Raw genomic sequence first — 10723 nt, forward strand, 5'->3', positions numbered from 1 at the left:
TGGGGGGACACATGGATAGGATGGGGGGACAGGGGGACACAGGGGCAGGGCTGGGGCAGTGGGTGGCAGACAGGGAGACACAGGGATGAAGGGGTACTGATGAGGCGGAGGGCTGTAGACAGGTCACCGACGGGGTAGAGTGGGGACTGGACAGGGGGACATGAGCTCCGAGAGCAGCAGTAAGGTGGGCACAGAGGCATGGAGGGGGCGGAGAGCAGCGGAAGAGGGGCACGGAGGGGACATGGCCAGGGAGGGCGGCAGGCGGGTGCTGAGGGGACAGGGGCTGGGGGCCGCGGTCGGGGGACGGGACGAGACGGGAAGGGGATGGGGACGGGGGTCACTCACTGAGCCAGGACTCCAGACTCTCCCCTTCCGCCTCCGCCATGTTGCCGGCCGGGCCCGAGACTCCGCCCCAGCCGCGCGAGAGCCGGGCCGGGCTGGGCCGCGCTGGGGGAGGGGCGCAGGGGGCCCCGGCGCGGGCGGGGCGGCAGATCTGTGGGGCAGAGGAGCCTGCAGGGCAGGGGACTGGCCCCCTCCTCGCTGTGGCCCCCTCTAGTGCTGTTCTCAGAGGGTTTCATGAGCCTCCCGCAGCAGGCTGGGGGTATTCTAACTCCCAAGACCAAATGGCTAGTCAAAGCTCCCCCCCCCCAACTCCTCGCCCTAGTGGGCCTGGGGCTCAGACATCCCTGATCACTGGGTGCGCACAGCGCCCCAGGCTGAGCCGGGGCTGTTCTGATTTACTCACAGTACCCAGGAGCTCCCTCTACAACAGGCCCCAAAGCTTGCCATGCCAGGGTGCGTGCCCCATTGCAGCGGAGCTGACCCCTGAACTGGGTGGCAGAGCTTTTGGCCAGGGGAGCCGGCCCCAGAACTCAGGCCCCGGGGTCTAGTTTCGCCTGGGTTCTCTTATCCACAACACTAGCCTAACCGGACAGTACGCGGCTATGTCTGAAGTGGAGCCCCCCTTATGTGGCTTGGTTTTATTTATTTTGTCAACCTTAACTAGCAAACTGAGGCCCCTTCCTGGCAAATAGGTCCGCGTCAGTGGACTCTGCACCTGTATGACTCCAGTTGCAGGACCAGAGCCTGAGTTGCTACCCAATTTTAGCTCAAAATCCAGTGGATGGAAACTCCATGCATATGGAAAATGCATATTTTGGACTTGAAATCTAAACTGTGGTCTGGTACGATGACAGTAATGTAAAAAGTGATCATAAGACAGGCTTACATTTCATCCTACCAAGACATCACACCGGACTAAAAACACAGATGCTGGCACTTTGGGTGACATTTTCAAAAAGCCCAAGTGACTCATGGGACTTAGGCTCCTAAATAGTTTTTTGAAAATGAGATTTAAGCTCCTAATTCACTTTGCAAAAAGGAGTACTTGTGGCACCTTAGAGACTAACAAATTTATTTGAACATAAGCTTTCGTGAGAATAATTCACTTTGGTATTTTTGAAAATATTACTTTTTGCTCCTTAATATGCAGAGCTGGTGCTGAGATATCCTGAGTGCTCCAGTCTGTCTCCACAGAGCACTATGCAGGGGTCAGGGCCCACAGAGATGTCTGCTAATGCTTAGCCTAGGGTTCTCAAACTTCATTGCTCTGCATCCCTCTTCTGACGACAAAGTTACTACATAACGCTTGGGGAGGGAGTGTGGGGGAGAAATGGAGACAGAGCCCCACTGGCCTGGTAGGGGGAAGAGGGAGCTGCAGCTGGAGCCCTGCCACCCCGGGTCGGGGTGGAACTCAGGATTCAGCTTCAGCCCTGGGTCCCAGCAAATCTAATGCTGGCCCTGTTGGCCACCCCTTTAAAATGGGCTCCCGAACCACTTTGAGGTCCTACCCCCCCAGTTTGAGAACTGCCGCCAGACCGCTGGCTGAGATCAGATGCCAGTATTTGAAAGCTGTAAAGAGGGGGAAACTGAGTCACCATGCCTGATTCTGATCGCACACGGGGGTAAATCAGGATGCACTCCACCCCAGTCAATGGAGTTGCATTGGAGTAAAACTGCTATGAGAGGAGAATGAGACCCACACTTCACTCTATGCAATACACATGACGGGGGGGGGAGTGACAGAGTGGGGAAAACAAGATCCTGCTACCACAGGAAAGCGGCCTGCCCCTCATCAGCAGGCCGGCGCGCACCGGCCTGCTCTGCGCACGCAAGTGGCAACCGGGCGGGCAAGACACAGCAACGCAGGCTGCGGCCGGGCAGCCTGACGGGGTCCTGCAGCCCGGATGCAAGATGGCGGCTCCCACGGCGGGGCGGCTTGCGGCGCTGGGCCGTCGGCTGGCCGCTCCCGCGCGGGCCTGGCTGCCCGGGTAAGGAGCAGTCCGGCGGCGGAGGCTGGGCGAGGGCGGCGGGGCGCGGGGCTCGCGGCGTGGCGCGGAGCGGCTGGGGCAGCGTCACGCGCTGCTGGAGGGGAGCCGCCGCCGCCGCCCTGGGCTGCCCCCGCTGCCGGGGCAGGTTGTCCGGCAGCCTCGCTAGTCCCTGTTCTCCGGGAGGGGACAGGCCGCTCTCCCTCTCCCCAACTTCGGCCGTGCTGCCGGGGGAAGAGCGGGCAGCGGGACTGCCCCCCGACCTGGACATTCAGGGGCGCTGGAACAATTTGTATCGTGGGGGTGCTCGGCCATTGAACCAAACTAAACTCTGTATATCAGAGGTCCCCCGATTGTGGGGCGCGTCCCCCTTGGGGGGTGCAGAGGAACGTGGGGGCGGCGGGGGGCGTGGCTGGGAGCTAGGCCAGTCCCCATGGGGGTACCCAGCTCTGCTTCCGGTCTCACGTCCTTTCCTGTCCCAGGGCCCTGGCTGTGGCCTTGGCCCCCTTACTCCCATCTGCGCCCCCCCTCCGGAGCTGCGGCCCTGCTCTGGGCCCGGGGGGGGGGGGCACAGACAGGGGTGGGGGGGGTGTGACCCTGAAAACTTTGGGGACCACTACTGTATATCATAGAAACCACTTTAAGCAAGTATCCCTAGTTTCAGCACACATGGGGGACATATGTGTAAGGCCGGCCTCGGGCCCTGGCATCCTATGGGGGGAAAGGGTCATTCTAGTAAGGCGATGGCACTTCCTAGCTTCCAAGCTTTGTGCATGCACTAGCCGCTCCTCGCAGCACCCCGGGGAGGATGGTAGGTGAGCAAGTGAGTGTGTTCTGGTGGTGGTGCCCCACTGCAAAGTAAGTGCCACTGTAGATTTTGGTCTTTTGAGTTGCCAAATCTCACTTATTATGGATTATTTTAAAATCATTTTTAGAGCATCCAGGGAGGATTTTGTTGGGTGTTTCAAGAAAAGGCTTGAAATCTTACTGACATTGACCTGGCTTTGCCTATTACGCCAGTGGAGTGATTTTTCTCAACATTTGCTCTGCTCTCAAAGCCTTTCTGCCCTTCATCTGTACTGCCTCTCAGGCCTGGAACCAATCTCCCCTCTCCTCATTCAAATCCCTTCTTGGAGCTTGCTTCTCTTTTAAAGCCCTTCCATTGCTATTCCACCAGTGAAAGATGTGGGCTAGTATAAGATGTATTGTTGCCCCTGTACTGCTAACAACTTTAAAAAAAGTTTCACTGTTAATGTGGCAGGGGCCTGTGCTTTTGGAGCAGGAGGATCTAAGGTCTAGCCCTACTGTTTCTATGAAGTTCTGAGCAGTCACGGTAGGCTGCACAAAAAACATGTTTATTTTCCACTCCCTCTTGTGGGTAGCAGTCCATATCCTGTGGTCTGTTCTTTCACTATGTTTTTGGTCTGACTTTCGTCTCCCATCCTGCAACTGGTTTTACACAGGTGGAAATTTGCACCCATGCTGATCCAGTTGCAGGATTGGGATCTTTGATTTCAAAGGGTAACCAGGATCTTTGCTCCCGAGGGTAGGTACCTTGTCTCTGTATTTGTCTGTAAAGCACTGTGCCCTCTAGTGTACCTCTAACAATAAAGTGGCAGACAACTGCAGGATAATTGTGATCAAAGCAATATTACTGAATTGGAGACTCTGATTTGTATGTTAAAGCTCAGGGCTGCCACTTCTGTTTTCTTCCTTGAACTTCAGTTGTATTTTTTGCTATTGCCATTCTTGTATGTACTTTTAATTACTATTATAACGTTCACAAGTGTACCCCACTTTAAATAATGAGCCGGATCCCATTTCCATTGAAGTTAAAAGGGACCAGGATTGGGACCAGAATTTTAAATTCCTCCTAGAATTGAACCCTTTTGCATTTATTATTCTGTGGATTGTATCATGGATACGTTATTAATGTTACATTATTTGGAGAGGCTTTGGTGGTAGGATCCAGAGGTAACCGTATTCTTCCTTTGTCCCTCCAAAAACCCCCATAGTTCCCTGTTAACAGTAACTAAAAGGGAAAACATCACCCTATTTAGGACCCCTGAACAAAGTACATCTATATAACTTTTGCTTTTACGGAGGAGCTGTTTATAAGAAATGCTCCCTCCCCACCCCCCCATATCTGTCAAAAGTATTAAGAACATAAGAATGGCCATACTGGGTCAGACCAGAGGTCCATCCAGCCCAATATCCTGTCTACCGACAGTGGCCAATGCCAGGTGTCCCAGAGGGAATGAACCTAACAGGTAATGATCAAGTGATCTCTCTCCTGCCATCCATCTCCATTCTCTGACAAACGGAGGCTAGGTACACCATTCTTTGCCCATCCTGGCTAATAGCCATTAATGGACTTAACCTCCATGAATTTATCCAGTTCTCTTTTAAACCCTGTTATAGTCCTAGCCTTCACAACCTCCTCATGCAAGGAGTTCCACAGGTTGACTGTGCGCTGAGTGAAGAAAAACTTCCTTTTATTTGTTTTAAACCTGCTACTCATTTAATTTCATTTGGTGGCCCCTAGTTCTTATATTATGGGAACAAGTAAATAACTTTTCCTTATTCACTTTGTCCACACCACTATTAAAATAACTTTACTCTTTAACCAAGATTTGTTTGTATTGGAGCCAGTGAGAGGTGATGGCACTTGGAACCTCACAGTTTCAGGCCTTTAATTTTTTTCAGACTTTAGGGCTTGTGGGATTAGCATCCCTGGTGCCTGCACAGAAAGGGGTTGGCAACCTCTCAGGAGCCTTCTGTATATCCTCGCGGGGGAGAGGGCACCATTGCTGTTTGGGAGTAGCTCAGGTGAGTGGTTGGCAGAGAGGGAGAGACGCATGCTGCTATCCAGGCGCTATATTCTTGTTGGCTTTATATTAATTATTAACTTTAACATTCAGCAGTTTATGGGTCAGTTTATGGGTGACCAGAAGTTCACTGTTTGCCATGTGGACATTTTTAGAACCTATTGATATTGCAGTCTCTTTCAGGAAGGGACTCTATTACAATGTGTTTCTACAGCACCCAGCACAATGGGCCCTGATCCTGACTGGGGCCCCAGAGCAATACTAGAATACAAATCTCGCTAATAAAGGTGGAAGGGTGCATATCCCCAGTACCAGTCTCTTTCCCTGTCTGTTCTGAGACTTGTTCCATAACACTGGAGATGGACTTGGTGAGCCAGACTGAGGAATGCTGTATATAATGATGTCAATTTACAGACCCCTTCATCCCATCTTACTCTGCAGGCTGACCCAGGTGAGATGGAGCCAGTATGGCCCCAGTTACCTCGAACCAGAAGTGAACAAGGAGCTGTACCGCAAACCCCTGGAGGAGCTGTCTGAGGAGGAGAAAATGCAACAGGAGCTCAAGGCCCTCCAGCCTATAAAAGCTACCCCTTCTAATGTCACCAGCTCTGTGTTCAGTGACCCTACAATCAGGTCAGAAAGCTGTTACACCAGCTGTCTCCCAAGGATCATGGACAGTTGATCCTGCTCCCACTGAAGTCACTGGGAGTTTTGCCATTGACTTCAATGGGAGCAGGACTGGGTTCCTTGCTCAGAAGTGCTGAGCAACCACAACCCTGGCGGATGGCTAGAGGTCAGCTCCTAATAGGATCATGTCCACAGAATTCTCTCTTCCCCTCTTCAGAATGAGGGCAGCAGATGAGTTGGATGCAGAGGTTTGTTAGTGAGCTCTCTTTATCTGGATAGGGATTTGCTGTTTATATTTGAATAAATAGCTCTTATTATGAAACAATGTAATGGATGGAGTAATTGAGTGCTCTGCTTCTGAGCCCACTACTGCTGAGAAGTAAAGCCATTGCAGTGCCTCCCTGCCCCCAATCAGCCTTTGTCTACCTGGCTGCCCATTGCCTTCCTGTTACTCTGTGTAATCCCTTTATTTTGATTAATCTCTTTCCATGAAAAAGATCCATTGAATAATAGTGGTTAAAGATGAGCACAGCCACCCAAAATCTAGCAGGGATAGGATTTAATCACAGGAACAACACAATTAGGGACCTCTGGTGATGGAACCAAAGTTCCAGTTATATCATGTTTGGTTTTATGCTTGCAGTAAATTCACCAACATGATGATGAAGGGAGGAAACAAAGTGCTGGCCAGATCCATCGTTACACAGGTGAGGGGCCTGGACTCTCTTCGTGTTTAAATATTACATGCCAAAAAACAGCATTAAAATAACCTTATTAAACTTGCCAAGGGAATCACTCAGAAATGCCGGAAGTAAGGTTGCCTGTGCAGAGTTTGTCCCCTCTACAATCAAATCGGGTAGCTTTCTTCATGCTACCTGGGCCAAGTAGGAGGGTCATTGAGAATACAGGAGAGACATGCTCCCTGCTTTCAGTTCTGATGCCCATCACTGGCACAGACTGCAGAGGCACAGAGCTGCAATTGCAGTGAAAGTCTTACTCAGCCTTGGGATGGAGCATGCCTACTGCAGATGGAATCTAGCTGCTAAGCTCTAGCTAGTATCTACTGAGCAGGTGCAAACTGCAGTTTTCTTCAGTGGTTTATAAACTGGCCACATTTGGGTGAATTTTCACAGGGATTGCAAAAAGCACATCCCTGACACAAAGACCACCCACCTTCCAAATTTGAAGTCCTTGTTCCAAAGCAAGGGGGAACTAGAGCTTAAAGAAAAGATTGCAAGAATTTTTTAACATGTACAAAATGTTTTTTCCCTAGCATCGCTTTCAGAACTGTTCTGGATAAAAATTTCCCCAAAAAATTCATGCTGAGGCAGACACCCAGCATGGAAAATGTCAGCCCAAAGAGTTGAAATTTGGCCAAGTTATAAGCAACTGAAAATAGTGGTATTATGAGAAGTGTTGGGCAACACTAATAGGTGGATACTTCCTTTCTATAATATTATTATTTAGCACTCTTTATCTGAGGATCTTTAATCTCTTCACAAAGAAGGGGGATATCATTATCCAGTTTTACCGGTGGTAGCTGTGATACAGAAAAGTCAAGTGACTTGCCTAAAATCAGACAAGACAACTGGGGCAAAGCCAGGCATCAGAACCAGGTGTCCTGCCTCTCAGGGTATCCTCAACTCAGTTCACTGAACCAGGCTGCCTTCCTTTGGCTATTAGTTGATGTAGAGCTGAAGTCTAGAAGCCTTCTAATTTCTTCAGTACCGAACTGCCCCAACTTAATGGGCTTCAGGATTCCTGATTTAGGAGGCATCCACTGGTGCTGTAAAGGGCAGTGTGTGTTGCACGGTCAGTATGTGTTGGATGGTGGGTACAAGTTGACCAGAAAATTGGTGAATGCAGCATAATCGTATGATATGTAAACTGGTGTAACTGATACGCTGAGGAGGTAGAAGTGCATCTTGGGAAAATCTAATAGGTAGTTGTAAGGTGAGAGTGAGGGCAGTAGTGCTTTATCGCCTCTCTACTACCCCCCATTTGTTGGTGATCACTGCTACACTTCACACCCACCAACGGGCTATAAGAGGGAAAACCAGTGAGGACTGGACTCCAGCAAGGGAATGTGTCTGTGTGTGGAAATCTGGGGTAAGGAGGTGAGAGGATTGAGTAAAACCTGTAGTTGCTCAAGAGCACTCTCTACTGGCTAACTTAAGGTGTAGCAGGGTGGAATCCTCCATGGTCCAGATTTCTCAAATGAAGGGGAGGGTGTGTCTGAAATTATCCTGATTCTAACTTCACTCTGTACACTGAGGTGCCGGGGCATGTTTCCTTGTGTTTGTATTTAGACCCTAGAAACCATTAAGAGGAAGCAGATTGAGAAATACCATCAAGCCTCTGAGGAGGAGAGGGAGAGTATTGAGTGCAACCCTTACATCGTCTTCCATCAGGCACTGAAAAACTGCCAGCCCATCATTGGACTTTGCAACATCCAGAAAGGAGGCAAAACCTACCAGGTAAACACGAGAGGGACCTGAAGACCAGCCCAGGATAGAAAGAATTGGACAGGGGGCAAAACTACCAGTGTCTTTCCCACCCCTCCGAAAACTTGCTTGCATTTTCCTTGGAAGTACCATTTTATTATCATCTGTATTATAATGGCACATTTGGGCTCTGATCTTAGCTGGGGTCTGTAAGTGCTGAACTTACCCATAATTAGAGAGAGTTCCTGCCGCAAATTGTTTGCAATCTGAATGGATAAAGTGCGGGAGGGGAAACTGAGGTACAGGGAGGTGAAATGACTTGTCCAAGGTGACTCAACATACCAGTAGCAGAGCCAAGAACCCCCCCCCCCCCCCCGCCCAGGTCTCTGGAATCCCAAGCCAATGTCTTATCGGCTAGACCATGCTGCCTCTGTGTAGAAACAGCAGAGCAGTTTAGCCCCTGCAGAAGGCAGGTTAGCAAATAGAAAAGGTTCATATAGATACCTTGTTTTATGTAAAGCCTGGACAAAGGCTGTCTCTTCAGCTTTCCTAATTAGGTAAATGCACCTAGATAACCCATGGGATTGTTAATGAAATATGGAGTGCTTCACCAACCTCCTATCCAGCCAATAAATTATTGCCCTCTGCTGTAATGCATCCGATGAAGTGAGCTGTAGCTCACGAAAGCTCACGCTCAAATAAATTGGTTAGTCTCTAAGGTGCCACAAGTACTCCTTTTCTTTTTGCGAATACAGACTAACACGGCTGTTACTCTGAAACCTGCCCTCTGCTGGTTGATCAGAGACCTGCAGGAAATATCTTGGTCAAGTTCCCATAGACAAGAGTCTACATCGCAAAAACCAGTCTGTAAGTGGCAGTCTCTGCAATGAGGCCAAGAACAAAATGGAACTTCCCTCTAGTCCCAACACTGCTACTGCTCTTGGGCAGGTTTGAGACAAATGCTGCCTGCTGCGCCTGATCTGTGGATTGACAGAGGCAGACAGTTTGCTGCTGCTGGAGTCGGAGTGGAATGTTTCACCAGTGCTAAACTCACTCATTCTTGGCTAGAGTTAATTTCTTCCCACCCCCTCAACAGCAGTCACTTTCTTTTTAATCACCTGGGAGTGTTAAACAATTGAAAAAAGATATTTCAGCATATGGTCCTATTGTGAGGTAAGGCATTTTTAACTGTGTTACTGCTTGAATGTCTGCTAGGTCCCAAGCCCCCTGAAGGACAATCGGAAACGCTTCCTGGCCATGAAGTGGTTAATTACTGAATGCAGGGAACATAAGCATCATCGGACATTCATGCATGAAAAACTATCCCAGGAACTGCTGCAGGCCTTCAATAATGAGGGCCCTGTGATCAAGAGAAAGCATGACATGCACAAGATGGCCGAGGCTAACCGGGCGTATGCCCATTATCGCTGGTGGTAGGGGATCCCCTAAGAGCGAGAGAGACCTTGCCTTACAACAACAAAAACATTTCGTCACGCTCCTGTACTTGTGGAGCCCAGACCTGTGAAGAAGTAGCCTCCGTCTACTTTCTGGAGAGATGATGTATAGGGGAGGTTGTCTGCCAGCTGCTGTTAACTGCTTCTAGGCTGGGTCCTTAAGCAGATAAAAATCAAGATGAAAAATGCACCCATAAAAGCTTCCTTTCCTTTAGATATTTTTCTGAGCAACACCATATAAAATTTCCTCTTTCCTCCATGTACCTGCTTTCTGAGAGCAGGGGAGGGGATGTCTTCAAGTCAGTCTACTCACATGACAAACAAGTTTTTGCTCGTTAGCATCCAAACCAAGGGTGAGCAAGCTGGAATGTATTGTGAATGTTCTTTGTGTGTATCAATGCTAGAGACAGAAAAGAGCCCAGTTTGAATTTTAGATTGTTGCAATACTGTCTGTTAGCAGAATCATTGTTTGACTGAGCACATGTGACCTGGATGTTAATGAGAAAATAAAAATGGAACCTCTCTATCATCCTCAGTTTGACTATCACCATATTCTAGTGGTGGCTGTTTGCCTTAGGGTTTTGTACTGATGCCCATCACTCTACCAGAGCAGCAATATTTCTCAGCCCTCCAGCAGCTCAGCCAAAGGAAGGGTTATTCTCTAGGAGATGCCTTCCCACCTACACTCTGCTAGACAGAGTTGAAATCCTTCTCTTGTCCTGTAAAAGAGCTGCTAGCACTTCTGTACCTGTTGTACTTTGCTAGAAAGCACAGAGCACTTTTGCTCACTGCAAAGGAAAGACTGATTAGTTTGAGGAGGAGGATGGGGAAGAATTCAGTACCACAAATTTTGGCCTCTGTTTTGATTTAAAAATCTAATTCTGTGCTCACAAGCAACTGTGCCACTCTGTACTAGAGGAAAACTAACACATGGCAATCTTACAGAAGAGATCTTCATGCCCTGTTTGTAGCTGCCTCCATAGTAGCCCAACTCCCTAGAAATGTTACAGAGCAAGAGCTCTGTGGAGAGAGAAAACATGGTG

General features: G+C 49.3%; 2 protein-coding genes across 2 annotated transcripts in view; one reads left to right on the forward strand and one right to left on the reverse strand.

Moving 5' to 3' along the window:
• The window catches only part of GGA3 (golgi associated, gamma adaptin ear containing, ARF binding protein 3), a 31921-nt gene extending 31469 nt beyond the window's left edge, over positions 1 to 452 (reverse strand). Inside the window, exon 1 of the mRNA XM_048817610.2 lies at positions 346 to 452. Coding sequence (XP_048673567.2) covers positions 346 to 385 — 40 coding nt within the window. The 5' untranslated portion in view covers positions 386 to 452. The remainder of the gene's footprint in view (positions 1 to 345) is intronic.
• A 1751-nt stretch (positions 453 to 2203) lies between these two features.
• On the forward strand, positions 2204 to 10209 carry MRPS7 (mitochondrial ribosomal protein S7). Its single transcript, XM_048817531.2, has 5 exons — positions 2204 to 2330; positions 5597 to 5788; positions 6426 to 6489; positions 8092 to 8259; positions 9442 to 10209. The coding sequence occupies exons 1-5, from the start codon at positions 2254 to 2256 to the stop codon at positions 9661 to 9663; spliced, it is 723 nt and encodes a 240-aa protein (XP_048673488.1). The 5' UTR covers positions 2204 to 2253; the 3' UTR covers positions 9664 to 10209.
• The last annotated feature ends 514 nt before the right edge of the window (positions 10210 to 10723 follow it).

This window comes from Caretta caretta, chromosome 14 (genome assembly GCF_965140235.1).
Source record: "Caretta caretta isolate rCarCar2 chromosome 14, rCarCar1.hap1, whole genome shotgun sequence".
NCBI lineage: Eukaryota > Metazoa > Chordata > Testudines > Cheloniidae > Caretta > Caretta caretta.

What these genes read in the sequence shown, in the direction of transcription:
- MRPS7 (XM_048817531.2), top strand. Translation starts at nt 2,254, where the DNA reads ATGGCGGCTCCCACGGCGGGGCGGCTTGCGGCGCTGGGCCGTCGGCTG. An exon ending in GCGCGGGCCTGGCTGCCCGG is followed by an intron (nt 2,331 to 5,596) that starts GTAAGGAGCAGT and finishes CTTACTCTGCAG; the next exon opens with GCTGACCCAGGTGAGATGGA. An exon ending in CCAGATCCATCGTTACACAG is followed by an intron (nt 6,490 to 8,091) that starts GTGAGGGGCCTG and finishes GTTTGTATTTAG; the next exon opens with ACCCTAGAAACCATTAAGAG.